The 26,801-nt window shown below is 64.5% G+C and overlaps 1 protein-coding gene across 3 annotated transcripts in view; it reads left to right on the top strand.

Annotated features, from left to right (window-relative positions):
* The window catches only part of PIP5K1C (phosphatidylinositol-4-phosphate 5-kinase type 1 gamma), a 48,514-nt gene that overhangs the window by 9,152 nt on the left and 12,561 nt on the right, over nt 1-26,801 (top strand). For all 3 annotated transcript variants that reach the window (XM_023644405.2, XM_023644403.2, XM_023644402.2), the window contains exons 2-11: nt 13,681-13,712; nt 15,014-15,106; nt 16,917-17,047; nt 17,859-17,976; nt 20,064-20,216; nt 20,347-20,646; nt 21,278-21,483; nt 22,954-23,037; nt 23,634-23,682; nt 25,967-26,051. In XM_023644405.2, the coding sequence (XP_023500173.2) occupies nt 13,681-13,712; nt 15,014-15,106; nt 16,917-17,047; nt 17,859-17,976; nt 20,064-20,216; nt 20,347-20,646; nt 21,278-21,483; nt 22,954-23,037; nt 23,634-23,682; nt 25,967-26,051 (1,251 nt within the window). The remainder of the gene's footprint in view (nt 1-13,680; nt 13,713-15,013; nt 15,107-16,916; nt 17,048-17,858; nt 17,977-20,063; nt 20,217-20,346; nt 20,647-21,277; nt 21,484-22,953; nt 23,038-23,633; nt 23,683-25,966; nt 26,052-26,801) is intronic.

Raw genomic sequence — 26,801 nt, 5'->3', positions numbered from 1 at the left:
CAGAAAGTCGTTGCGACACTGAATCAGCGAATACGGGGCTCCTGCTCTGGGGAGGTTCCCGCGGCCTCTGGTCGCGACGTTGTCCTCGAGCCGCCGACGCCTGGCCTGGTGTCCGCGTGACTCTGTTTAAAGACGCTGTGTTTACCGTGCTCGGTGGCCACTTGCCGCCGCGCCATGACCTGCCTGCATCCCGGCCCCGCGTTTTCCCTGCGAGGCGCCTCCGGGCGGCCTTCTGGCCCTGGGAGTGCCGGCTGGCGCCGCAGCTCTGAGCCCGGGGGCCGTTCAAACAGCAGAATCCGCTACGGAAGGATGAAGATGCAGAAGCCACAGCCTTAAAGAGGCCGCAAGAAGGACTCGTTTCTGGCCTGAGCTGGAGCAAGAGGGGGCATCGCCTGTCCTCTCAGCTGGGCACACGCGGGTGGGTGACCGAGGATGGCCGGGCAGCCCGCGACATGGACGTGGTTACCGTGGATCTTGGCCGGCGAGTGAGGGTGGATACGTGCGCTGCTGTCCCCGCCCCATCCCAGTCCTCTGCTGCCTCCTCCAGGAAGCCCACCTGGTGCCCCCCAGCCGCCCACAGCCTCATGGGACCTCCCACATGGCAGTTGTCCACTGCCCCACGGCTGGCTTTGCCCAGAGCTGAGGGCCCTGGACTTTGGTGGCAGGGCCTGTGTGCAGCACAGACAGGCGTGCGGCTGTGTTTGTGGCCCAGGTGGTGAAGATTCTGGAACCTTGTTTCTCTTAGGGCCTGTGGAGTTCTGGATTAATCTGTGTCCCCCACCCCCCCCCCCCCACATCCTTTACAGGGCTTCCTGTTTACGTCTCTGGAAACACGTTTAAAAGCTCTGTACAGTGAGGTCGAGTTGTGGGGAGCAAAGCGGGCAGAGAGTCGGGGCAGGTCTCAGTGTTGGGGGGGTAGAAGGGCTGGCAGCCGGTCAGGGCTCTGCCCCCAGACTGCCCCCCACCCCTGTTCTCACTTCCCAGCTGCGCCCACCCCTCCACCACCCCAACCCTTTCTTTGCTGTTCCCGGAAAGCAACCTGTCCTGTCACCACAGGGCCTTTGCATGTGCTGCCCTCGCACTGAGAATTCAGCTCTCTCCTGACTGTCCTTTTCCCTCTGGAAAGGGGTCACATGTTCATGGCACAAAGTGCAGGCCTGGCTCCACCCCCAGGCCCACCCCGAGGCACCCCTGTCACCAGCTGCGTGTGTCCCCTTGTGAGGCCCTCGGCCACGCACCCGCTCCCTGCACACCTCCTGCATCGTGTTTGTAAATAGACCTTGTCCTGCACTTTGGCTTTTTTCTAAACACTTTTTGGTAAGAGCTTTATTGAGATGTAATTCACATGCCACACATTTTACCTAAACTGTACAATTCGTCAGTTTTTTAATGTAGTCACAGAGTTGTTCTATTACAAGTCAATTCCAGAACATTCCATCACCCCAAAGAAGCCCCGTCTCCATGAGCATCACCCCTACCCCCTCCCCAGCCCCTGGCCCCCACGAGCCCGCTCTCTGTCTGTGGATCTGCCTGTTCTGGACGTTTCACATCACTGGGGTCACACGCCGTGTGTCCTTCTGTGTCTGCTTCTCTCCCTGAGTGTCGTGTGTGCAGGTCCGTCCACATGCGGCTGTATCGGGGCCTCATTCCTCTTCACGGCTGTGTCATATTCCAGCGTGTGGGTGGACCCCGCTGTGTGGCCATCATCTGTCGTTGGGCACTGGGGGCGTCTCCGCCTTTGGTGGCTGTGAATCTTCCTGAACGACCTTCTGTGTGGACAGACGTTCTCATCTCTCCTGGGGGGGGCACCTGGAGCGTCCTTGTGGGGTCAGACGGTCCCTCTATGTTTAACCTTTCGAGGACCCGCCATCCTGTCTCCACAGCGGCTGCACCGTCTCCATCCCCACCCGCCGGGCACGAGGCTCCCGTCTGTCCCGTCCCCACGGACACTCGTCACCGCGGACACTCGTCACCGTCCGTCTGTCTGATCGTCGCCGTCCCGGTGGGGGTGGGCCGGTCTTTCTGTGGTTCCGATTCGCTTTTTCCCGACAATGAGTGACATTGCGCATCTTTTCCCGAGTGTCCGGCCTGTCGTGTGTCCCCTGGAGCGGCGTCCACTCAGATCTCTGCTCGTCTCAGCGGAGTTGGGTGTCCTTCTGCCGTGGAGTCGTGAGCGTCCCGTGTCGTGGACACAGTCCCCTCTCGGGCGTGCGAGTCACAGGCTCCTCCTCCCGTTGGGGTCAGCTTTTCGCTTTCTCCAGGGTGTCCTTTGAAGCACAAACAGCTTTAATTTTGACAAAGTCCCCTTGCTCTGTTTTGTTTGTCCCTGGGGAGCTGTCCTGTGTCCGTGTCAGGATCAGCAGCCTGTGGATGCGCAGGTTCCATCTGGGCTCTCGGCCGATCCGTTCTGGACGGTTCCACGGGCCCCAGCCCTGCTCTACGAGCGCCTGTCCTCTCTGGGGTCCGGCGCGGCTCTGCGTCTCTGCCGCGGCGGCTTGCGTTCTCTGAATGGCTGTGTGACGCCCCGTCGTGGGCCTGCTGGCCGTCGTCTCATTTGCCCCTTGGCTCTGTAGGGAACACCTGCTGTGTGCAGGCCTGGCGGGAAGAGCGTAGCTGCTGGAGCCAGAAGGAGAGGCCAGCGCCAGGTGGCCTGCCCTGTGCCCCTGCGATGGGGTGCCCCCTTGTCCCACTCTCCTGAGCAGCGTGAGTGACACAGATGTTCATTCAACAACCACCTCAAACACCAGCCAAGGCAGACCCCGGCCCTGCCTCCAGGAGGCTGGGAGGGGCTGCAGACGGACCCTGATCACGACCCACACGTGGGTCCTCTTGGTGACAGTGGCGGCAAGGCCCGTCTGCTGCCTGCCCTCGCCTCTTCTCACTCCCTCTGCTCCGGCTACACAGGCTTCTTTGCTGATCTCCGACTCCGCAAGCCCAGTCCTGCCCCAGGGCCTTTGCACAGCTCTTTTCCCTGCCTGAGAGGCTCTGCTGGTCCTCGAACAGCCAGTTCTTTCCTGTCTCCTTCCCGTGACGTGGTGTGGCTCAGGCTGGAGCCTGACCACCCGGAATCGAGTCCGTCCACCCCCAGTTTTCCCTGGGTGACCTCAGGCAGCTGACCTGGCCTCTCTGAGCCTCGGCGTCCACCTCTGTTAGTGGAGGGAAAGCTAGTACCCAGCTCCCGGGGCTGCAGGGAGCATTAGGTGAGTTAATACGTGGGGCATCTGCTGTGCTGGCCCCACTGGACAAGTGCAGTAAATAAACGTCGGCTCCTGGTCACTGTTCCCGCTGCCCCCGGCTGCTCCCGGGAGCTGACACGGCTCACACAAGCAGGCTGCACCCCAGGCTCCTGCCCCCCTTGGCCTCCTCACTGGGACTCCTGGGGCCACCACCAGGGAGGAGGGAGCTGGTGCTGGTGCCGGCAGCCCTGCCGAGTGCCAGGCACGTGTCCCCACGCCGGGGTGGTGAAGGACGGCGCTCGTGGCCACTGGGGGAGTGAAGGGATTAAGCCAAGCAGGGTGGGACTTATGAAAGGGCCAGGGGAGGAGAGAGCCAACTTCAGTCCGTGGTCAGGGAGGGCCTCCTGGAGGAGGTGACATGTAACCCAGGCCTGAATGGTGAGATGGGGCTAAGCGGTCCAGGCAGAGGAGAAGGCTGTGCAAAGGCCGTGGGGCAGGACTGGCCACTCGTGTGGTGGGAATGCAGTGAGTGAGGGGAGAGAAGGAGGGGAGGGCAGGGAGGGCGTCCACTGGTCACCTCCTCACCCGTCATTTGTGCCATCAGGGGCCACGTTGAAACCCCGGGTACATCAGTTAGCACGTGCTGCAAAATGAATCACCCCAAAGAGTAGTGGCTTTCAGCAATAATGAGCATTTGTGGTCTCGCGGCTTCTGGGGGTCCGGAGTCTGGAGTGGCTTAACCCCAAACCTCGTGGCTTGGGGTCTCCGATGAGGTCACAGTCGGGCTGTCAGCCGCCCTGCCTCATCTGAAGCTCGACCGGGGCCGGGGGAGCTGCTCCCCACATGGCCGTTGGCAGGAGGCCCAGCTCTGTGGGCCACTTGCGCGTCCTCACGGCGTGGTGTCTGCTCCCCCTCAAGGAGCGATCGTGATGGCGACAGTGTCCTTCATGGCCCACCTAGAGGTGGCCGCTCCCACCGCAGCCGTGGGGGAGGTGGAGACCAGGCCCCCTGGAGGCTTCCCTCCCAGCCTCCCACCTTTCTGTAAGTTGAGGCGTGAGGTGAGCGGTCAGTGGTCGCCTGCAGGCCCCGGGGGATGTGAGTGGCTGGCGTGCTGTGTGCCAGTGAAACATTATCTACAAAGGAGGCGGTGGCGGGTTTGGTCCGTGGGGTGCAGAGCGCTGGCCTGAGGGGTGTCAGCCGGGACCCCCTCCCCCTCCGCACCTGTCTTCCTTTAGGTGAATTGGGCTTCTCTCTCAACACAAAGCATCCTGTATCCCTTCTCTGAGCCTCAGTTTCCCCCTCTGAAAAGGGAGGACATGGGCATGGCTGGGGACAGGCCGGAAGCCCTGCAGGCCGTGGGACTGTGCGTGAGGCAAGTGTGTGCACTCTGTTCCCTGTGCTTTTCCCTGCGGTTCCTGGTGGTGCCCGTCCTCCACCTCCTCCAGGCAGCCCTCCAGGTTTCCACTGGCGGATGCTCGCTGAGGCCTGCCCCTGCCCACGCTGGCTGCTGCGGTCCCCGGGGGGACGGGGTCAGGGGGGAGGCCCACCCACAGAGCTATCTGGAGCCCGGACACCACGGAAGGCGGACTGTCGTGCAGGAGGGAGGGTCGGGGAGGGGGCGCAGGCAGTGTCAGGGCCTGGGGCCCAAAGCCAGGAGGGAGGCTGAATGGGGAGGACCAGAGTGAGGACCCCGGGCTGAGCGCGGTGAGCAGGAGGGAGGCGCCAGGCTGTGGGCCGGGTGGGGGCTGGAGGGGAACTGGGTGCGGGCGCCCCCACCCCTGTGCTGGGCTCCGGGAGAGGAGCGGAGCCGCCCGTGATGGCGAGAGCGACCCCGGGCGGAGCGCTTGTGGGCACGAGGGGCTGCGCAGAAGGTGGCCCCGGCTCAGAGAGGGCGCCAAGCAGGCGCGTCGGTGCCCAGGGCAGAGCCACAGTTGCCATCAGATGCGGGGAGAGCCAGCGCTCCGTGCCAGGCCGGTGCTGGGCCCGGCGCGGCCTCTGTCCTTGAGGAGCCCCGTCGAGGGGATGAGGGGACGGGAGCAGATGGCTGTGGACACACGGCCCGTGGCTGGAGCAGCTCCACCTGGAGGGCGGGGGAAGCCACAGAAATGCTTCAGGAGGAAGCTTCTGGAAGCCCGAGAGGACGGGCTCGCGGAGTCTGCAGGGACCCCGTGCACGCACATCCTCAGGAGCCCGCGGCTCCACGGCCTGGAACCCGCCAAGACCTCCGGGCCTCAGTCTCCCCGGCTGCACCGTGGGTACAGTGACGGTGCCCCCCGGGGGCATGGGGACGGCCGGGGACGCGCGGGCTCGTGGCTTTTCAATATGGGGACTTCAAACCAAAGACGAAAGTAGAGAGGATCGTCTGATTAAAGATACTTGGGTCACGAAATATCGCAAATACCCAGAAAATGCTATAACGAACAGTCACCTACCACCGTCCCCCCGCGTCCCCCACATGGCTGACGGGCCGGGTCACCTCTGGGGGCCGTCCTGGGCGCTGCGGGGGGCTGAGCAGCATCCCTGGCCCCACCCACTCAATGCCAGGAGCCTCCCCAGTGTGACAGCCACAGATGTCCCCAGACACCACCCAGTGTCCCCTGGGGGCAGGACACCTGTCCCGGCCGCCAGACCTCTGACCCTTCACGGGGAGTCCGTGCCGACCCCTAGTTTAAGGATGAAGAAAAAATAATGAGTTTGGCCTGCACAGAGGGATTTTGTTGTTTGGTGCTTTTCTTAATAAGATGTTAAAGGAAATGATAAATAAGATGTTAAAATCTTTTCTTGTTAAACAGTGTAGTTAGATAAAGAGCCAGGCCCTCTGTGGCATGTTGTCCCCCAGACGGGGCCCCGCACCCGGGACGCCGCTGTTTGGGGTTAATGAGCGAGTGAGCCAACAGAAGGTGGTTGGGGAAGTTGTTACTGGGACATTTTTAATTCCTCACCCGATGCCGTCCACACTTGCCCTCCACACGCCGTCGCGCACGTGGGCCCAGCGCCACGCGTCCCTCCTTCTGGGCCCAGTCTTGGTGGTGGACCCACTGTGCACCTGACGGGGGCCCGCCTCCCTTCCTCCCCTGCACTGCGGGGGTCTCCTCGTCCTGGCCGCCCTCTCCGGGGTCTCCTCAGATCCCTGCCCCCCTCTCCACCCCACCCTCCCCTGCCCAGCGCCATTCAACCTGTAGGTATTGTGCTCCTACTGTGTGCCAAGGGTCGGGCCAGGTGTTGGGGAAGGCGGCCACGAACAAGACAGTCCCGGTCCCTGCTCTCCCGGGCAGGAGCAAGTAATAAAGAAGTTCGCTTCAGACAGTAGTAGTAGCCCTGGGAAATAAACTGGGTGTGGTAGAGGGGCGGGCGTGGGAAGGGACCCGTGTGGTCAGGGAGGTCTCCCTAGGAGGTGACGTTCAAGCTGAGAGCCGAGTGAGGGAGGACGGGAGCCAGTCAAGTGGAGATGTAGGGACAGTGTGTTCCAGGCAGGGGGCACGGCAAGTGCAAAGGCCCTGAGGTAGGAACGAGCCTCCTCAAAGGTGTGATGAGTGACTGTGTGTGAAGCCCGTGGCATGGGGCCTGGCACAGTGGTGGTCCGTGGTGTCGGCTGCTAGCTGGGTGATCACTCACCTTCCTTGGGCAGAATCTGCTCAAAAGATGTGTTTGTCCAAAGCTTGAAGACACTTGGCATCAAAGGTCAAAATTCGCCTTTAACGTGGAGGGAAAACATTTTATCACGACAGCTTTCAGGTGCACTGAGAGTTGAGCGAATTGGACAGCAGACGCGCCCCACTTAGCCCATGGCCCCCGAGACTGGCGCTTTGCTGTATTTATTTCATACCCGCTCCGTGGCCCCCCATCCGTCTGACTTTCTGGATGGTTTCCGAGTCGCAGACGCACTCGCCCCACCCGCCACCGCCCAGGCGTGTGTCTCATTAACCAGAGTTTGATATTTTCCAGCGTGTTCTTTGCGACGTTAGTTACTCTGATCAGCTATTAACTCTGGGATTCTCGGCCCGAACCCTGGTGCTAAAGTCCGAGACGACGCAAACACCGGAAAGTTCTCTCTTTCCGTGTCGCCGAGCGGAACCCTGGTTCACACCTGGTCAGCGTCACACCAGGTGCGAACCTGGCGAGGGGGCATTAGCGGCCACTGGGGCTTTGGCGCCCTGGGGCCTTCCCGCCATCGGTCTGTTGATCGGAGGCGGCTGCCGTGGACAGACCCACCCGGGGGCGGCGGGGGTGGCAGAGCGGGTGGCGGGTGCGAAGGGCAGCGTCTCCCGAGTCCCCTCGCCTCCTCTCGCCGCGCTGGCCGCATGACCTCACTGAGTCACTGGACTCCTTGCTCCGTTTGGCTCTGACGGTTGGCCAGTAGGTTCTCTGGATTTAGTAAAATTCTGGCTTTTCCTCTCCCGCCTCCATCCCATTTCTTTTTCTGCTCTTATTGCGTTGGCCGCGCCCGGCGTGCGGTCACAGTGGGCGTCGGCTGGGAGCTTTGCTGTCTGCCTGTTTGCACGCGCCCCAGCCCCACTTTCTTTTTCTCTCTGTCCTGACTCTCGTTTCCTGACTGTCCTGGATGTGACCTCCAGGCCGAGTCTCGAAGGCTCTCCTGGATTGGGAGATGCGAGCAGAGCGTTCCTCAACTTCGACTCGGGGTCACTGCCTCCATTTCTCCAAACCCCTGCTTCCCCAGCCCGGAAACGGCAGTCACGAAATAGGGTCACTAAGTCAGTGGGGTCTGGCTCAGGGGTCCCCTGGCTGCCGTGGGAGTGGGCACCGCAGGGCGAGGGTGGAGGAAGCTGCCGCCCCCTCCAGGCGAGTGAGGGTGCAGCCCTGTGTTTCCAGATCTGCTTGTGTTCGAGAAACCGAGGTCTTTCTCCCAAAAGCCCTGGGTCTTAAGGTTGCCTTGGCGTCCGCCAACCCTGCGGGCCAGCCAGGGTGTTCCGGTGGTGTGAGCAAGGGAGGTCCTGTGTTTGCGCGCCTGTGTTCACGCCTCCGCCTGTCACCTCCCGTGAGGACCGTCGGCCTCGGGTCCCCGTCACTTCACGTGGTCCGTGTGGAGCCCAAGATGACCTGAGGGGCCCGGCTCACACGCGTTCTCGGCAGCACCGTCTGAGTCCCCCTCGCTGTGCCTCGGTGCCCCCAACTGTGACACGAGGCTTTCAGGAGCAGCCACCTCTCTGGGCTGGGGGGAGAGTCTGTGGGAAGGGGACACTGGCCATGTCTGGGGACGTCTGTGGGTGTCACACTGGGGGAGCTCCTGGCATTGAGTGGGTGAGGCCGGGGATGCTGCTCAGCCCCCCACAGCGCCCAGGACGGCCCCCCAGAGGTGACCCAGCCACTGTCACGGTGCCGAGGGGGACCCTGGACTAGTGACTGGGCTTTGGGGGAGCCTGGAGGCCCAGACTGTTGGCACGTGGTGCCTTCTGTCAGGAGAGCAGGGCATCTGTGTCACGGCGGCACGGCCGGTGGTCCACGATGAGGGAACAGCAGAGGTTGGGGTCCCCATTTGCGGCTTTGACCCGGTTGGACGGCCATTCCGTGTTCGCTGGGTCACGTCCTCAGGGCCTTGGACTTGGCCGTGTCTGCGTCTCATTCTCCAGCCGTGGGTTCTGATGAAGGTCTCGGTCCAGGACGGAGTGGCTGCAGGGGTAGCTGGCCGGTCCCCGTGGAAGGGGCGCCCGCCTCCCCTGGTCCGCAGCCGCCATCTGGTTTCAGGACCTCATTTCAGGACAAGGAGGCTGGGGCCCCGCACTCCCTCGCTTTGCAGCATCAGTGACCGCCAGGACGGAGCCTGGAGAAGGTTCCGGATGACGCACAGCCTTGGGCACTGTCTCTGCTGCTAAAGGGAGTCGCTTCCTCATGCTGAGATGTGGCTCACACCCCATAAAACCCACCCCTTTCAAGTGCGCAGTTCAGTGGCAGTTAGTTCACTCACTGTGTCATGCACCCATCACCACTGTGGTTCCAGAACATTCCATACCCCCAAAGGAAGGAAGCCCTGTCCCCATCAGCAGTCCCCCCAACCCCTCCCCAGCCCCTGGCCCCCACGAGCCCGCTCTCTGTCTGGGGATCAGCCTGTTCTGGACGTTTCACGTCCATGGGGTCGCACGCCGTGTGTCCTTCTGTGTCTGCTTCTCTCCCTGAGCGTTGTGTGTGCAGGTCCGTCCGCGTGCGGCTGTGTCGGGGTCTCGCTCCTCCTGGGGCCAGGTTCCTGCCGCCTGGGTGTGTCTGACGCTTCTTTTATGGAGCAGGTCCCAGTTGGCAGAGGCGCCGGAAGCTCCAGGCCCTTTCTCCCGCTCCCCGAGTTGTCCCTGGGGACAGACTGCCTGTTCCTTCTAGAAGCGCCCTTGGCCTGTCAATGGATGGTCAGCCATGGCTGTGTAACAAACCGCCCCCAGCTTGGGGGCTTCCGGCAGGAGCTCTGCCTGCGTCTGTGCGTGGCCTCCAGCAGGGACCCGCCGTGGACCTCGGGCCTCAGGTGTCCCCGGGGTGGAGCCAGCAGCTGCCAGCCTCCCTTGCTCTCCTGTCCCTTTGTCACCGTCTGTTGCTCCGAGACGTCACGTGGCCGCAGGGGCCCCTCTCAGTCGAGCAGGAGTCTCTCCCGCAGTAGCTGGAGCGTCCGCGCAGTCTGCTCCCCGCGGCCCGGCCTGGCCAGACTGAGGGTTGGCGCTGCCCCCCGAGGGTCCCCAGGTCCCTCCGTGATTGCCGGCTGGCTCTGTGCCCGGGGTCGGGTCTGCAGTGCGGGAGCCCCAGGCCTGCCAGCCCCTTCCCGCTGCTCGGGGAGGTGAGGGCGCCCGGCCCGCCTGCCTTGTCCCTGTGCTCACTTGTTTGTGTGAGTCGCGGCCCGGCCCCCAGCTGGCAGCCGCCCCTGCGCCCCCCCCGCGGTGACTCTCCATCTCTGCACTCAGGGAGCCCTGCAGGCGGCCGGCGGCGGGTGACAGCAGACCTGGCCCCCGTCGTGGGGGAGACACAGTGCACAAGCGCTGGGGGGTGCCATGTGCCGGGAAGACCGGGAAAGCTGGGGAGATGAGGAGGGTGCCCTCAGAGGGACTGTTTTGGGTGAAGTGGCCGGCGGATGGCCTCTCAGAGGGAGACACTTGAGCCAGGTCCTGAGTGAAGCAAAGAAGCAAACCCTGCAAGGGGCTTGGGAAGGGCGGTTCAGGTAAAGGGCACAGCTTGTGCAAAGGCCCTGGGGCAGGCCTGGGCTTGGCGTGTGGGAGGAACAGTGAGGAGGCTGTGTGGCTGGAGCAGAGGGAGGAGGGAGGGCAGGTCGTGCGGGGCCTGGGGGTCCAAGGGGAGGACTCGGCTTCTCCTAGAGGGAAGGGAGCCTGGAGGGCTGCGGGCAGAGGAAGTGGGACTGACTCACGGCTCCCAGGTGCCCTCTGGTGGGGGCCATGGGGAGCATAGACTGGGGGGCGACGAGGGTGGAGGGGACGGCGCTGGTCCAGGGGGCAATGCTGAGCTCGAGGAGCAGGGAGCAGCGGACAGATCTGCATAGGACAGATCTGCATAGACGCGGAAGGTGGAGCCGGGTGGTTTTGCTGAAGGACAGACGTTCAGGCCCTTCCCCAGGTCCTGGGGACCCACGTTCTTTCAGGAGCTTTCTCCGCCTCAATTTCTACATCAGACAAACGTGGAGAAGCTGCTGCTGCTGAGGCTTCTCTGTGTGCAGAGGGGAGAGGAACGGGTGTGTGTTACCATCCCTCAGTCAGTCAACAAGCACGTGTAGGTGTCTGCTGAGGGCGGGCCGCACACAGCTGAGCCCGGGGCGGGTCGGCCCGGCCTGCTTTCCGCTCTGCAGCGCCTCGCGCCCCCCTCCCCGGTCTATTTTTAATACTGAATTTCCTTGAAGCCAGGGTGGCTCATCAGCAGATAACCAGTCATGTCCCTAGAGGGGCGGACAGAAAAGGAGGAACTCCGGAGAGTGATGAGGGCGCAGACGCAGAGCGAGGGGTGTGACTGCAGGGGAGGTGCCCAGGGAGGCCCCTCGGGGGGGGAATGTGGGGCTGAGACCTGCAGGTCGAGGAGCCATCGTTGGGACGAGCTGGGAGGGTGTTTGGGCCAAGGGAGCGGACTGTGCCAAGGTCCTGGGGCAGGCCTGCTCATCCCCAGAGGCCACACGTCTGTACCCTCCCCGCCTCTGTGCTATGCTCCAGCTGCAGGCTCTGGTGGGGTCAGTGTGGCCACGGGTCCGAGGGTCACTGGGTGGCGGCCGCTGGGTGGCATGGCCGGGCAGGCAGGGGGAGCGGAGGGGAGGGTGCAGGGGCGGTGTGTGTGTGGGGGATCACGAGCTGGGCACCCACGCTCTCAGGCAGAAAGCCCCGGAATGAGGGACTGGGAGCTGCAGGTGGGCATGGCTGGGTGGGCTCCGGGCTCAGGGGCCCTGGGTGGGCCAAGGAGGGGACACCCTGGGCAGCCGGCTCATGTCTCTGATACCAGGGCCCCCAGACGAGGCCTGGAATGTTCCGCCCTGGTCCACACCAACTTCCTGCCTTCACTCCTCTTCCTTCCCCCACACCCCAGACGCAAACCAGCAATTGTTCTGCTGTGGGGCTGCCAACGAAAATATTATGTCGGCTTTCCAGCACCTTCCACCACCCGCTTGAGTCGGCCGGGCCTCGGGATGGCCAGGAGCCCCCTATGTCTGCCGTGGACACACGTGGCCCCTGTGACCCCCACGTGGCTGGCGTGGCCCCGGCCAGCCGCCATCAGCAGCCTTCCTGGCCCGGGCAGGTGACCCGGCCTCGGTCTGTCCTCTGGTGGGCCCTGTGGCCGTGACCATGGCCTTGGGCAGCCACCCCCCCAGCCTCAGTTTCCCTCTCTGGCCATCTCCTGGGGGTCTCGACACTGGTGCCTGCACAGGTGGTTGGCTCAGGGACTGTGGCTGCGGCTGAAAGGACACGAGTCCCCACCCGGGTTGGCCTGGCCACGCCCACAGCTCAGTGTCCTCTCGGCTTGGTTTTTGTTAATTATTGAAAGATAGTTGATAAATCATAAAATTCACACTTTTATGTGTACAAGTCAGTGTTTTTTGTGTCTTTAGAATGTTGTACGACCGTCACACCTCTGATTCTAGAACATGCCTGTCCCCCCCAAGGAAAACCCGTCCCCGTTAGCAGCCCCTCCCCCTCCCCCAGCCCTGGCCGGGCGGGCGGGTGTTAGAAGAGGACAGAGCAGGTCAGTGAGCCTGACCCCTGACCCCTCACCTGGGCCTGCCACACCTGCGACCCCCAACCTTTCCCTCCCCTACCCGCACCCCCGTCCACCCTCGGGGCTCCAACCCCGTCTGCACCCGACGACGCCGACGCCCACAGTCCTGACTCCCGCCCGGGCCTCCCCTGAGCCCCAGATGCGGGGTCCAGCGGCCCCTCGACGGGCCCCAGTGGTGGGGGGGGCTCCCGCTCCGCCCGGCCAGGCTGCCCCCGCCGCCCCCCGCCCCCGGCTCCGTCCTTCAGCTGATGCTCCGTCCGCGTCCGGAGTCGCTTGCCGCCTGCTTCTCGCCCCCGCCTGCGCCCGCCCCCCGCGTCGCCTGGGACCAGCGCCGGCCCCTCCTCCTGGTCCCCGCAGCCTGAGCTCCTCGCGGCCGCCGCCAGAGGGCGCCCGGAGCCCGAGTCAGGGCCGCCTCCGCCCGCCGCACCCCAGGCTCCCGTCCCTGGGGAGAAGCCGAGTCCTCCTTGCTGACCGGCACCCGACCTGTGCCGCGGGTCGTCTGCGGGCTCCCACGCCCTTTTCCAGACCATTCTCCGCTCCCCGTCCCGGACTGGGAGCCCTTGTCTGTCCTCGTCTCCACTTACCTCCCCGGAGGCGACACCTGTAGACACTCAGTGTGTGTTTCATGTTGCACCTGTCACACATCCTCATACCCTTGGGCTAAAACCACACGGTCCTGGGGTCAGGAGTCTGACAGGGTCCCACGGGGCTAAATTCCCCATGAGGGCAGGGCGGGTCCCGGAGGCCCCAGGGGAGGAGCGTGTCCCGCCTCCTCCAGCTTCCAGAGGCGCCGCATCCTGGGCTCGGGGCCCCTTCCTCCGTCTGCACAGCCCGCACTGCAGCGTCTCCATCTCGGCCTCTGACCCTGGGATGACCCTGGGCCCCGGTGGGCTGCGCTGTCTCCCCCCTCATCACCTGATTCCTCCGTGGCCCAGGCGTCTCTGGTGAGGGCGCCGAGGGACATGGCTTGTGTCAGTTCAGAGTCACGCGGTTGTCTGTGACCGAGAACCTGATGTCTTCGGGGTAAACAGCGGCCTAGAGTCTGGCACCCTCTCCCCGCTGCGTCTCCCCTCCTCTGGGGAGGCCCAGGCCCCGGCCGTGGCCTTGGGGGCACCTGGTGTCCAGCCCTCCCACCGTCTCGGCCTGTCCTGTCTCTGTGCCCGTTTCCCACGAGGGGTCCCCATGACCGTCCAGGGGCCCACGGTGCCGAGTGAGGTGGTGGGTGCTGCGCCCGCGTGTGAACGGGGGACATGGGCGGCCTGGGCCCGCTGCCCGAGGTCTGAAGTCTCTCCCTTCTCGCCCTCAGGTTTGGCCCAGAAGAAGATGGCCCCAACGGAGGTGAGTGTTCCCTGGGCCCCCGACCCACCTCCTTCCAGAACATGGATGAGGGAGCGCCTGGCCCTGCCTGTGTCCCGCTCTGTGGCCTCAGGCAACTCGCTGCCCCACTCTGGGCCCAACACTAACACATGTTGTCAGGCGGGTGACAGTCGCATCTGTCCTGCCAGCATCCTGGTTTGAGGGTGGGTGCAGGGGGTGAAGCCTGAGGACCAGCCCTGGGCCCACGAGGGGGACAGGAAGGCTGGGGGGCCGGAGAGGGACAGGGAAGCCAGGTGCACACGGGGTCCCCGAGGGGCTCCTGGAGGGCCTGGTGGGTTGGGGCTGTGTGGACGTGGTGCCTGGTGGCAGCACCCTACCCTGCACAGGCGTGGTGGTCCCTCCCTGCCCCATTCCTGCCATCGGCCCTTCTCCCGGCCGAGCCCGTCTGGGCCGCCGTCCCCGGTTCAGGCGCCGCAGTGCCGTCCCCGGCCTTTGCCGTCTCTCCTGAAAGTGGCCTACGGGGTGTCTGGCCCTGTGTTCCCATGCAGCTGTCCTAGCAGGGGTCCCCCACCGTCCCAGCGGGGAGTCTGGGTCCCCTCGGAGCCCGCTCTCCTCCCCCGGAACGCCTCTGCCACACCAGGGCCTCAGAGGAGGGCTTGTCCACCTGCTGGGTCGCGGGGGCGTCCCGGCAGAGGGCTGGGGAGCAGGGGCGCCCACTCCTGTCTGCTCGGCTCTGGTCCCCAAGCTGGCGCGTGTCCCCCAGGCCCCCATGGCCCCTGTCCCCAGCCTCCCTGCAGGGTCGCACAGGGGGGTGGTGGCTTCCACACGAGCTTGTTTGCACGGCCCGTGTCACGTCTGCCACAGTCCCCGTGGGCCCGCGGGACCCCCTTGGGGAGGAGATGCTGTCACCATTTTTCCAGCCCAGGAGTCTCACCTGGCTTGTCCTGCCCCCAGGGGACACTGGGCCATGTCTGGGGACATCTGTGGCTGTCACACCGGGTGTCTCCTGGCATCGAGAGGGTGGGGCTGGGAATGCCCCCAGCGCCTAGGACGCCCCCCGGGAGTGACCCGGCCCCATGTTAGCCCTGCCCAGGGGGCCCTGAGCTGAGCTCCTGGCTCTTCTCCAGGAGTCAGCTGTCCTGTCTGGTGGGGGCCCCTCTGGAAGTGGGGTGTTACCCATGGGGTGTGGCCGGTGCCCTGGAGCCACCCACACCCGCCCTGGGCTCCGGCTGAGCACGGCGACAAAGCCCCTTTCTTGTGAGGATTTCTAGAACCTTCTGGCCCTCCTTGCTGACCTCCAACCCCTGTTTCCTTTTCTCCAGGCCCCACTGATGACCGGACAGCCAGGCCCCGGCCATGGGAAGAAGCTGGGCCACCGGGGTGTGGACGCATCCGGCGAGACCACCTATAAGAAGGTCCCTCCTCTGCCCTGAGCCAGCGGGGGGCGGGGAGGCTGGGGGCTCCCAGGGGTTCCGGGGGCCATCTGTCCCCCCCACAGGGTCCATGAAGCTCAGGCGCGGGCCATGGTCACACTCGGCTGGAGACAGACGCTCTAGTTACAGGGTCCTCCCTGCGGGACCTCAGTCCCTCGAGGTCCCTGCTGCCTGTCACTGTCGTGGGCGGCCCGGCCGTGATCCGAGGCTGCCCTGCCCGCTGGCTCCAGGAGCGGCCTGTGGCCTTGGGGGGCCAACAGCTCCCACCCTGCCCCTCAGGAAGCAGCCAGGCTGAGGCCAGGCCAGGGCCCCCCACCGTCTCCCGCCTGCCTCAGTTGCTCCTTCCTGCTACGACTGGTCTGCCCAGAGCTGGTGCGTGCGCCACCTGAGCCGTCCCAGAAGTGTGCAATTAGATGGTCACTGGTGCACTCACAGGGTTGTGCAGCCATCCGCATGTCAATTCCAGAACTTTCCATCACCCCAAAAAGCACCCCTGCCCCCATTAGCAGTCACTCCCCCCCCAACCCAGCCCCTGGCGCCCACGAGCCCGCTCCCTGTCTGTGAATCTGCCTGTTCTGGACGTTTCCCGTCAATGGGGTCACACACCGTGGGTCCTTCTGTGTCTGCTTCTCTCCCTGAGCGTCGTGTGTGCAGGTCCGTCCACGTGCGGCTGTGTCAGGGCCTCGCTCCTCTTCACGGCTGCGTGGTATTCCAGCGTGTGGGGGGACACATGTGTGTGTCCATCGTCCACTGATGGGCACTGGGGTTGTGCCCACCGTTTGGCGGCTGTGAACCGTACCGCCGTGCACGTTTGTGTACAAGTTTTTGTGCAGACACGTGTTTCACTTCTCTCGGGCACACACGTAGGAGTGGAAGTGCTGATCCCATGGAAACTCCGTGTTTAACCTTTTGAGGACCCAGCAGACTGTTCCCCACGTTGGCTGCACCACTTCCGCTCCCGCCGTCCGTGCACGAGCCTCCAGTCTCTCCCGTCCCTAGCGTCACTGTTGTCTGACTTTCCGATCCGTCTTGTGGGTGTGAAGCAGTCCCCCACTGTGGTCTTGATTTGCATTTTCCTGGGGACTGATGGCGTCGAGCCCCTGCTCCTGTGCCCAGTGGCCGTCTGTGTCTTCCCCGGGGAGCGTGTGTTCAGTCGATGGCCTCTGGAAGGAGTTGATCACGGAGAGCCGAAGCGGCCCCTCGGTGCAGGGGTTCAGGCGAAGAGGCCACTGATGGTGGGGGCCCGGGACGGGGAAGGGCAGCCTACACGAGCTAATGCGTGCAGCCCTGGGAGAGCCGGGCCTGTCCTGTCCACGGCTGGGGAAACCGAGGCAGGGAGGGACGATGTCCCTTGCCCATTGTGACAATGGGAATCCTCTAGAAAGCAGATAGAAGGGACTTGGTCTACAGAAAGGAAGTTGGGGCATCATTCTATAAATTGTGCTCCTCTCCAAAAAAAAGGAAACCCTGGACAGACCCCTGCTGTGTCGAGGCAGTTTTGAGATGTTGGAACCTTCCAGAACCTCTATTGAAAACTGGCTTGGGGCCGCACGAAGCGGTGTTGGCGTCTTGGCCAGGCCAGTCCCCTGCTGCAGGTTGTGCAGGCCGAGGCCAGCGGGGCTGTGACAGTGCCAGGCAGGCGGCCTCGGTGTGAGCCGGGTCGAGCCGCAGGCTGGACGTCTGCCCCAGTGCCCCAGTCCCGAGGGGCTTCTGGTTCTGCCTCTCCCTCCGGGGACCGAGGGCCGGGCGGGGGTCCTTCCGGGGGTCCTGATGCGGCCCGCTTTCCCCACAGACCACGTCTTCCACCCTGAAGGGGGCCATCCAGCTGGGCATCGGCTACACCGTGGGCAACCTGAGCTCCAAGCCGGAACGCGACGTGCTCATGCAGGATTTCTACGTGGTGGAGAGCATCTTCTTCCCCAGGTGGGCCAGGCCCCGCCCGCGGCGCCAGCAGCTCGGTCCTCCCACAGCCCACCCTGCAGCCACTGTCATGACACGCACAGCCTTGCCTGCTCCCTGAGCTCCCGTCTCCGCTGAGAACTGCCCTGGTCTCTGACCCTGTGTCAGTCAGGGTGTTAGTTTGATAGCAAATCAGAGAGATGCAATATGAAAGTGGTTTTAAAAAACCAGGAAAAGGAAAGATACAAGTTTGTTTTTCTCACACACACAGAAAACTAATAGACAATCCAGGGCTGGTCAGGGGGCTCCACAGTGTTGGGGTCCAGGGTTCTTTCTAGTTCTTCTGCCATCCTCAACATGCAGCTTTTCTAACCAGTGGTCCTAGGTGGCTGCCCAGGCTCCTGCCATCACAGCTGCATCCGCCAGCAGGAAAGAGGAGAAGGAGACAGGGAGCACATGCCCCTTCCCTTTAACAGCACGGCCAGGGAGCAACACATGGGGCTTCGGTTCCACTCACAGCTCAGTGGCCAAGCGCAGTTGCATGACCACCCCTCCCTGAGGAGACACTGGGTACTGTGGTGTGATTCTGGGTGGCCGTGTGCCCAGCTGGCATCATGGGCCCCGTTGCTAATGGGGGAAGGGAGGGTGGATACTGGGGCCAGCCCAAGGCCAGCCACGGCCACATTGTCCCTCGGGAGCCCCGTGTGGGTGGGTCGCGCTGGGAAGCCTGGCGGCTCAGCAGCGGGAGGCACCGTCGTGGCCTGGGCAGGTGGGGCCGTAGGGGCAGCGGGAGGCCACACCGCCACCATCCCTCACCGCGTCCCTCCTCCCGCAGTGAAGGCAGCAACCTCACGCCCGCCCACCACTTCCAGGACTTCAGGTTCAAGACCTATGCGCCCGTCGCTTTCCGCTACTTCCGCGAGCTCTTCGGGATCCGGCCGGACGACTATCTGGTGAGTGTGTCCGTCGGCTGTCGCTGTATCAGAGTCACCGCGGGCATTGTGGCTGAGGACATGACCTGTCCGTCTCTGCACGGTTCCCAGGGGCCGGGAATCGGGCCGTGGCTCTGCGGGGTCTTGGCTCGGGGCCGTAGTCGGGGGTGGGCTGGGGTCTCCCCTGAGGCTCTACTGGGGCCAGGGCCGCGTCCCAGCTCATGTTGGTGGGGACTCGGCCCCTTGCTGGCTGTCGGCGGGGCTGTTCCTCCACGGCTGGGAGAGGCTGCCGGCAAAGCAGACGACACAGTGTCCACGAGCTCATCTCGAGGGGATGGTTCCCTCTGTGGGCCCCTTTGTTGTTAGGAGTATGTCACAGGTCACGCCTGCAGAATCGGTTGATACACGTGACGGGTCTCCGTCTGCCGTCCCGGGGTCCTGGGGTCCCCCTGTGGTTGGGGGGCCTGGATGATGGGCTCTGACTCCTCCTCCTTGCTCTGTGGGAAGCTGTGCCCTCGGCCGAGGCCGCATCCTTCCAGGGACAGCCAGGACTCACTGGGCCAGGGCGCAGGGACCCCGACAGCTCGGCTCTGTCCAGGTGCCGAGGAGTCCCGGCGCCACGGCAGGGGCTCGGACTGTAGCGTCCGTGTCGCACCGGCCAGCGCACGGCTGTCCCCCTCCAGCCCTGTCGCAGCCCCAGCAGACGTCCCCCATCCTGCCAGCCCCACAGAGCAAGGACGAGGGTCGTGTGTGCAGCTGGTGGCTCTGCAGTGGGTTCCCTGGGTCCCAGGTCGCTGTGTTCCCAGGAGTGGACGCCCGTGGCGCTGTTTACAGCCCCAGGAGGCCGGCCCGTGTCCATCAGTAGGGGGTGGACAGACGAAAGGCGCCTCCGCAGGGTGGGGACGCGGGGACGGCTGGGTCTTGTCTGGAACTTGATGAAAGAAAGTGCAGGGACTTCAAGTCTGGGCCCCCGGGGCATCTGGACAGCGTGTTCTGGAGGGGACGCCTGGCCTCCGTGGGTGGCTGTGGCCGCGCGATTCCCCAGCCACGCTGAGGGGGACCCCACCGCACGCCAGCACATTGGGGTTCCCTGGGCGGGACGGCTCTCAGCACCCCTGGGAGTGGACCCATCCCTGCTTCTCCCCGTGTCCTCCCCGTCTGCCCGTCCTGGGCCGGCACTGAGAAACAGCCAGTGTTCATGCTTGGCACTTACCCTGCGGCAAACGGCCCGGTGGGGACACCCCGTGGCCTCGTCCCGGTATACCGGTGGTGCTCAGGTAGGATTAACCGAGCACCCAAACAGCCTTTACCTCAAAAGGGACCCCACTGGCTCAGTAGCTGAAAAGGCCAGAAACCATGGCCTGCAGGCTTTGCTTTTCCCTCATCTGCTCAAGAAACTGAGCACCTACTGTGCGCAGAGCACCGTGGCAGTGCTGGGGAGCCTCAGTGGCCAGAATCCCGTAGAAATCGCTGCCTCCACAGACCTTACTGTCTAAGGGTGGGCGGGAACGTGTGGAGTGATGGACAGTACACACGGAGGTGGAAGAGATGTCAGGGGGAAGGGCCAGGGGCCGGGTGGGCCGGGAGCCGGAGTGCAGGCTGCCCATCAGGGACGCAGCTTTCCTCTCTCTCTGTCATTTTGGTTGCATGGCTTCCATCCTGAGGGTCACCTCATGGTCCAGTGTGGCTCCTGGGGTTCCAGCTATCACAGCAGCATTCCAGGTGGGAAATGGGTGGGAAGGAGAGAAGGGCACAGACAGAAGGTGCACCAGCTTCTGTCACCCGTCTAGGGAGCCTTTACCGAAATCCCACTCAGCAGCGTCTGTGACAGCTCCTTGGCCAGGTGCGTTGGTAGCCTAGTACGATAGGGTGTCTGTCACTCACAGGAGAGGGAATACATTGCAGTAGACCACATTCAGGCTGCGGGGTTAGCCGGGTTCCAGTCCTTGCTGTGTGGCCTCTGGCCCATCAGTCCCCCTCTCTGAGCCTCAGTTTCCTCATCTGTGAAATGGAGCTGACAGGGACCGGTTCCAGGGCTGTCTGCTGGCCCCGGGGCCTGTGGGGGTGATCCGTGACCTGCCCCGTCCCCTGCCCACCCGCCCTTTCAGTACTCACTGTGCAACGAGCCCCTGATCGAGCTGTCCAACCCCGGCGCCAGCGGCTCGCTCTTCTATGTCACAAGCGACGACGAGTTCATCATCAAGACAGTGATGCACAAGGAGGCCGAGTTCCTGCAGAAGCTGCTGCCCGGCTACTACATGGTGGGCGGCGGGGGCTCTGGAAGGGTCCGGGGGCTGCCCTGGGCCTGGGGGGGCGGGGCCTCGCGGGGGGCCGGGGAGGCGGCAGCCCGCTGGCCCGGCTCCTGCACCGACCCGCCCCCGCCCCCCCCAGAACCTCAACCAGAACCCGCGGACGCTGTTGCCCAAGTTCTACGGGCTGTACTGCGTGCAGTCGGGCGGCAAGAACATCCGCGTGGTGGTCATGAACAACGTGCTGCCGCGCGTCGTCAAGATGCACCTCAAGTTCGACCTCAAGGGCTCCACCTACAAGCGGCGCGCCAGCAAGAAGGAGAAGGAGAAGAGCATCCCCACCTACAAGGACCTGGACTTCATCCAGGACATGCCCGAGGGGCTGCTGCTCGACGCCGACACCTTCTCCGCGCTCGTCAAGACGCTGCAGCGCGACTGCCTGGTGAGCCACGGGTGGACGAGGAGCCCGGGGTCAGAGGGGCCCCCTGCTGCGGGGCCGAGGGCGCGTCGCCGAGGGGGTCTTGCGTCTCTGAGCCTCAGTTTCCCATCCGTGAGACGGGGACGCGCGCGGCGTGCAGGACAGGGGGCTGTGTTCCCCCCGCGGGCACAAACCCACAAGCCCCTGACTTAAAGCACGCTCCCTCCTCCACGGTTAGGGGCTTTTGGGGGAAAGGGCGCCCGCCGGGCTCCTCGACAGCCCCCAGTCTCAGCCCCCACCATCCTTGCAGAGAGAGGCGCCCTGCCCGGTGGGGCGCCCTGCCCACGGCCCATCCGGAGGTCCCTGTGCTGGTCTCGCCTGGGGGCCTGGAGCTGGGCGGGGGCGGGGCAGGGCGGAGTCTGGGGGTGTGGCCTGGGGCGGGGGCGGGGCCTAGGGTGTGGCCGGGACAGGGCCTCCCTGTGGCTGGGGCGGCGGGGGCTGGCGCCTGGGTGGGATGGGGCGGGGCATGGGGGCGGAGCTTGGGTGGGGCGGGGCCTGGGTGGGCCTGGGGGTGTGCCCGGGGGCGGGGCCTCCCTGTGGCTTCGGGGGCGGGGCCTGGGGTGGGGCGGGCGCGTCCTGACCGCGGCCCCGGCAGGTGCTGGAGAGCTTCAAGATCATGGACTACAGCCTGCTGCTCGGCGTGCACAACATCGACCAGCAGGAGCGCGAGCGGCAGGCCGAGGGCGCGCGGAGCCCCGCCGACGGGAAGCGGCCGCTGGGCCAGAAGGCGCTCTACTCCACGGCCATGGAGTCCATCCAGGGCGGCGCGGCGCGCGGCGAGGCCATCGAGGCCGACGACACGTAGGTGGCGCGGCCGGCGGGCGGGGGCTTCGGGCTCTGGTCAGTCAGCGGGTCAGGGCCCGGGCCGGCCAGGTGGAAGCGCAGCCGGCCCTCCCTCCCGCTGGGCCCATCGTGTGCAGCAAAACCAGAAAGGGTGGGAGGTGGCCTCAGAGGAGGGGGGACGAAGGGGACCTCTCAGAGCCAGACAACCAGCCTAGAAGCCGCAGGGACAGTTTCCCCAAGATGAGGGCAGTGGGACGGGGACAAAGCTGAAGAAGTGAGAGAGGAGTGTTCCCTGGTGCACCCACCCAGCCGGTGCCCGGCTCCTGCCCCACGGGCTCAGGGTTTGGTCGGGAGACACACATGTGGGGTCCCCCTCGGCTCTGTGGACGTCAGGCCAGGTCATCTCTGGGGGACCATCCTGGGTGCTGTGGGGTTTGAGCAGCATCCCTGGCCCCCACCAACTTGATCCCAGCAGGTCCCCCAGGGTGACCCCCACAGATGTCCCCAGACATGCCCAGTGTCCCCCAGGGGGCAGAGCCGCCCCAGGTGGGAGCTTCTCCTATAGACAGGTGTCAGCATTGTCCCCTGGTCACCGTGCATGGACCATGTGGGGAACCACTGGAGCCTCCCCGTCCATTACCCTGTTCAGTCCTCATGGGCTGTGGAGGAGGAGGGTGGCGCCCCATCTTCAGCTGGGGAGCACGCTCACAGGCTGGGCCGCCGTCCAGGTGCACAGCCAGCTACTGGTGCGGCCAAGGCTTGACCCAGCCTGGCCGCCACACTAGGCCATCAGCTGCAGGGGACCGAGGAGGAACAGGTCCCAGGGCCCCAACTGGAGCGGGGTGGGGGGGCAGCGACACGTGCAAAGGCCCCGCTCCGCAGGCCCATCCTCAGACCGTCTTGGCGTTCGTAGGGTCCGCGTGGGGCCTGGCAGGGGACGGCAGGGCGAGCAGGTGAGCTCCGCCGCCTGGAGTGCAGGGAGCAGGGCCTGCGGGCCTGGGGTCGGCGTGGCTTCGGACAGCCGCTGCGTGTGTGACCTCGCTAACCATGCTGGGCCGGCTCGGGTGGGTGGGCCTGGGGCTGAGTGAGGCAGTTAACTCCCCAGCCTGCGCCGAGAGCCCTCGTGGCCGCCTGGGGTGCCGTGTGCATGTGCCTGCATGTGTGTGCAAGGTGTGCTGCAGGTGTGTGGGTGCCTGCATGTGTGTGCACGCACGCGTGTGTGCGCCTCGTCTCAGTGCCAGGACCTCTCGCAGCCTCGGGTCTCCAGCAGTGAAGTTGGGAGGTGGCTGGGAGAGGGGCCCCCTCCCACCCAGGGCCAGGGAGAGCTCCCCGGCGCCGGGACCCTCCGTGGGGCATGGGGATGCTGAGCCTCGGGCTCCTTCCCTTCGGGCGACTCCTCCCTGCGTCCCTGACTTCCATGTCCCCCGCAGTCCCTGGCCCCTGCCCGGCCTGGGGGTGCTCACGGGCTCCCGGCCCCTCTCTCCCCAGGATGGGCGGGATCCCCGCTGTGAACGGCCGCGGGGAGCGTCTGCTGCTGCACATTGGCATCATTGACATCCTGCAGTCCTACAGGTGGGTGCCCGCACCCACCTGCCCGCTCACCCCCAGCAGCAGCATGCCGTCTGGTTCAAGGCTTCCTCAGCCTTCCGGAAGGCTCCTGCTGGCCACCCAGAGCCCGAGGGGTATTCTGAGAGGGTGAATGCTGAGGGGGGTGCTTTCCCCACTGTAGACTCAGGGCGTCCTGGAGGGCTGCCTGGAGGAGGCGCCCTGCTCCCCAGCCCAGCATAGTGCGGTGCCATGGTGCAGGCAGGGGGCTGACTCTAGCAGAGGGGCCCAGGAAGGAGAAGGGAGGGATGGGCTCCTGAGGCGCTGGCTGGCTGTCCGCATGGCCTCTTCTCTCCCTCCCCCAGAGTGGCGCTGGTGGGAGCCGCCAGCAGGTGGGGAGGGGACAAGGGGACGCAGGAAGAGGAGAGGTGGCCCCTGGCTGGCACAGCATGTGACCTCAGTTCCTGAGTCCAGAGCTCTTCCACGCACTCGATGCCAGGAGCACTGCTAGTCATGACACGGATGTCCCCGGATGTGGCCCAGTGTCCCCTGGGGCAGGCCCACCCTGGTGGACGCCCCCTGGTTCAAGGGTTTGGCTGACGTTCTGGGCGTTTCCTCTGCAGGTTCATCAAGAAGCTGGAGCACACCTGGAAGGCCCTTGTTCACGACGGGGTGAGTCTTTCTTTCTGTCAGCCCACAAACTGGTGACTGTCTCCCCGGGCCAGGCGAGGTGCTGGAGAACCGAGATGCGTCCCCCTTCCTGGAGTCACTGTCCAGTGGGGTGGCCCCATGACCAAGGCCAAGGGTTCAGGGCCATGATGGGGAAGCACAGGCGGCTGGAGGAGCCCTGAAGGGGGGGTCAAGCCATCGGTGAGGAGCACAGGAGGGCTTTCTGGAGGAGGGGACCCTAAGCTGATTTGGAAAGATTTTCAAGGACAGCCTGACCAGGGAGGTCAGGGGCCAGCCAGGCAAAGAACATTCTGGAAACACATGACATGGAGGGGTTCTCGGGCAGGACCACGCAGCTCTGACCCCTGTTGCCACACAGGGACATGGCCCACTTCGGCAGAACGTCTCAGCTGTTTGAGAAACGCTTGACAGGAGCTCTTTCCCCATGGGTATCGCCCCCGTGTAAATGCTGGCTGTGGGTTGTTTTTTTTTTTTCCAAAGATTTTTTATTTTTTTCCTTTTTCTCCCCAAAGCCCCGTGGTACATAGTTGTATATTTTTAGTTGTGGGTCTTTCTAGTTGTGGCATGTGGGACACCGTCTCAGCATGGCTCGATGAGCGGTGCCATGTCCACGCTCAGGGTTCGAACCGACGAAACACTGGGCCGCCTTCAGCTGAGCGTGCGAACTTAACCACTCGGCCACGGGGCCGGCCCCTGTGGGTTATTTCTTAACGTGAAGACCAGGAGGACCATGCATCGGAGGCCCAGGCAGCCTGCACCCCTCGTCCAACTGTGCCCACAGCCAGCTCCAGCCACAGGCGGATGCCTCTCCCCATGGCCGTCTTCAGACCAATTCTTACTAAAGTGCTGGGGGCTATCTGTGTACCTGCCATTGGGAAAACCCAAGATCTACCCAGCCCCACACCCCTCGGAGGGTGTTCGGAGGGTCCAGGTGGAGCTTCCTGAATGTGCATCGAGCAAGTCCAGGTGGCAGGTGGCCCTTTTGTGGGGTCGCAAACCCACAGCAGACAGGAGAGCTGCCAGGTCCTAAGCAGGCCCCCGTGACCCCCAAAGCAGGATTCAGGTCAGCTCCAGGGGTCCCCCAGTGCTGATCAAAGTGGCCCTGCAGGTATGAGCAACCTGGGGCAGGTGGGGTGACCCTGGAGCTGGGCCAGGTGCTCCCTGTGTCGCCACACATCCCCAGGCGTTGCCCTCCCCTGGCCCGGGCGACAGCCAGAGAGCGAGGCAGAGGGTGGGGTGCGTCCCTGTGAGGCAGGAGGCCGCTCCCTGTGCCGGCCCCCAGCCCTCGGCCCGAACGGGCACGTGGCCAGCCTCCGTGTAGGTGAGCTCGGGGACTGTCATCTCCATCCCGGGAGGCCGCGTGTCCAGATGGGTTCTTTTATGTTACAGCAGGGGGCACACTGGCCATGTCTGGGGACATTTGTGGCTGTCCACAGGGCCTGGGGGAGACTGGGTCCTCGGGAACACGGAGTCTCCACCTTGGGGTCCCAGCATTCATTGAGCACTGACTGTGTGCTGGGCTCCCCGCCTTACACAGATTCCCATCATTGCAGCCCATTGAGCACAGCAGTCCCGTCTGCGGTGGCACAGACAGAACAGAAGCCCCCGGCGGCGAGCGCTGGGCCGGGCCGGGCTGCCTGGCCCTGGGGAGCCGCTTCCGTCGCTGCGGCCGCCGGGCTCTGCCGTGGGGCCAGCGCGGCTGTGTGCCAGTAAAACTTGACTCAGCGAGCGGCCGCCGGCCATGCTGTGCCAACTCTGGCTTCAGAGAGCCTCTCTGTTTCTTTATTTTGATATTATTCACTTCTTTGAATAACTTTTTATTCACACGGTTCAAGAAATTAAAAATTCGGATGGGTTTATAATAAAGAACCTTTCTTGGGGCTGGCCCCGTGGCCGAGTGGTTAAGTTCACGCGCTCTGCTGCAGGTGGCCCAGTGTTTCGTTGGTTCGAATCCTGGGCGCGGACATGGCACTGCTCATCAAGCCACGCTGAGGCAGCGTCCCACATGCCACAACTAGAAGGACCCACAACCAAGAATATACAACTATGTACCGGGGCGCTTTGGGGAGAAAAAGGAAAAAATAAAATCTTTAAAAAAAAAAAAACACCTTTCTCTCATGGCCTCCCTATCCCTGGTCCTGACCCTTGGGCCCCTCCGGGAAGCCCCGTGCCAGGGACCCATCTCCCCTCCACACAGCGGTATCCTGGGCTCCCTGCGGCACACGGGGTGCTGGGTGCCCGGCGCTCACACCCCCTCCCTTCCCAGGACACCGTCTCCGTGCACCGGCCCAGCTTCTACGCCGAGCGCTTCTTCAAGTTCATGAGCAACACAGTCTTTCGGAAGAATTCCTGTGAGTTGCCTGGGCCTTTGAGGGGAGGCATCAGGGGCTGTGTGGGAGGATTGGGGGCGGCCGAGAGCAGGGTGCACCCGAGCTCCCCGTCCTGCCACTCGGGCAGCCTGGCCTCGGCCCAGAGAGCAGGGGATCAGGGCGCCGCCCCACATGGGCGCAGCACAGGGCCTAGCCTGCTGTCCTGGCCCTGCCTTGTCCTGGCTGTGTGATCTCGGGCCAGTGACGCCCCTCTCCGTGCCTCAGTTTCCCCATCTGTACAGAGCCGTGAGGTGAGATGTGTTTACACATGGCAAGTGGGCCTGGCCCAGCACAGTGCTCAGTTGGCGAGACTGCCTGCACCTCTCGCCATCGGCAAGGCAACACAGCCTCAGTGGGCACCAGGGTGGCTGGTCATCCGCCAGCCCGGGCGCCATCCGGGAGGGCACAGGGTGATCGTGTTGGCCCCGCCTGTGGGTGCCCTCGGGAGGCCCCATGTCTATCTGGGCCTCTAGAGTCCTGGACCCCGGGCCGGGCTCCCATTGCTGCCTGAGAGGGTCTTTCTCCCCACGGGTCTGTCGTCTGCCCTCCCCCTCGCCCCCAAAAGGCAGGGTGCTGGTCGGCCTCGTCACTGTGTCCCCAGCATCCAGCCCGGGCCTGGCACACAGCACGTGCTCACTGAGTGTCTCTGGGCACAGCAGCAGCCTTAGTGTGCGCCTCACTCTCCGGGGCTCACTCTCCTGCCTGGGCCAGCCGGTGTAGCCCCAGCCACTG

Source organism: Equus caballus, chromosome 7, assembly GCF_041296265.1.
Source record: "Equus caballus isolate H_3958 breed thoroughbred chromosome 7, TB-T2T, whole genome shotgun sequence".
Taxonomy (NCBI): Eukaryota; Metazoa; Chordata; class Mammalia; order Perissodactyla; family Equidae; genus Equus; species Equus caballus.
The sequence above is the reverse complement of the archived record's forward strand: the minus strand, read 5'-3'. Positions and strand labels throughout refer to the sequence as shown.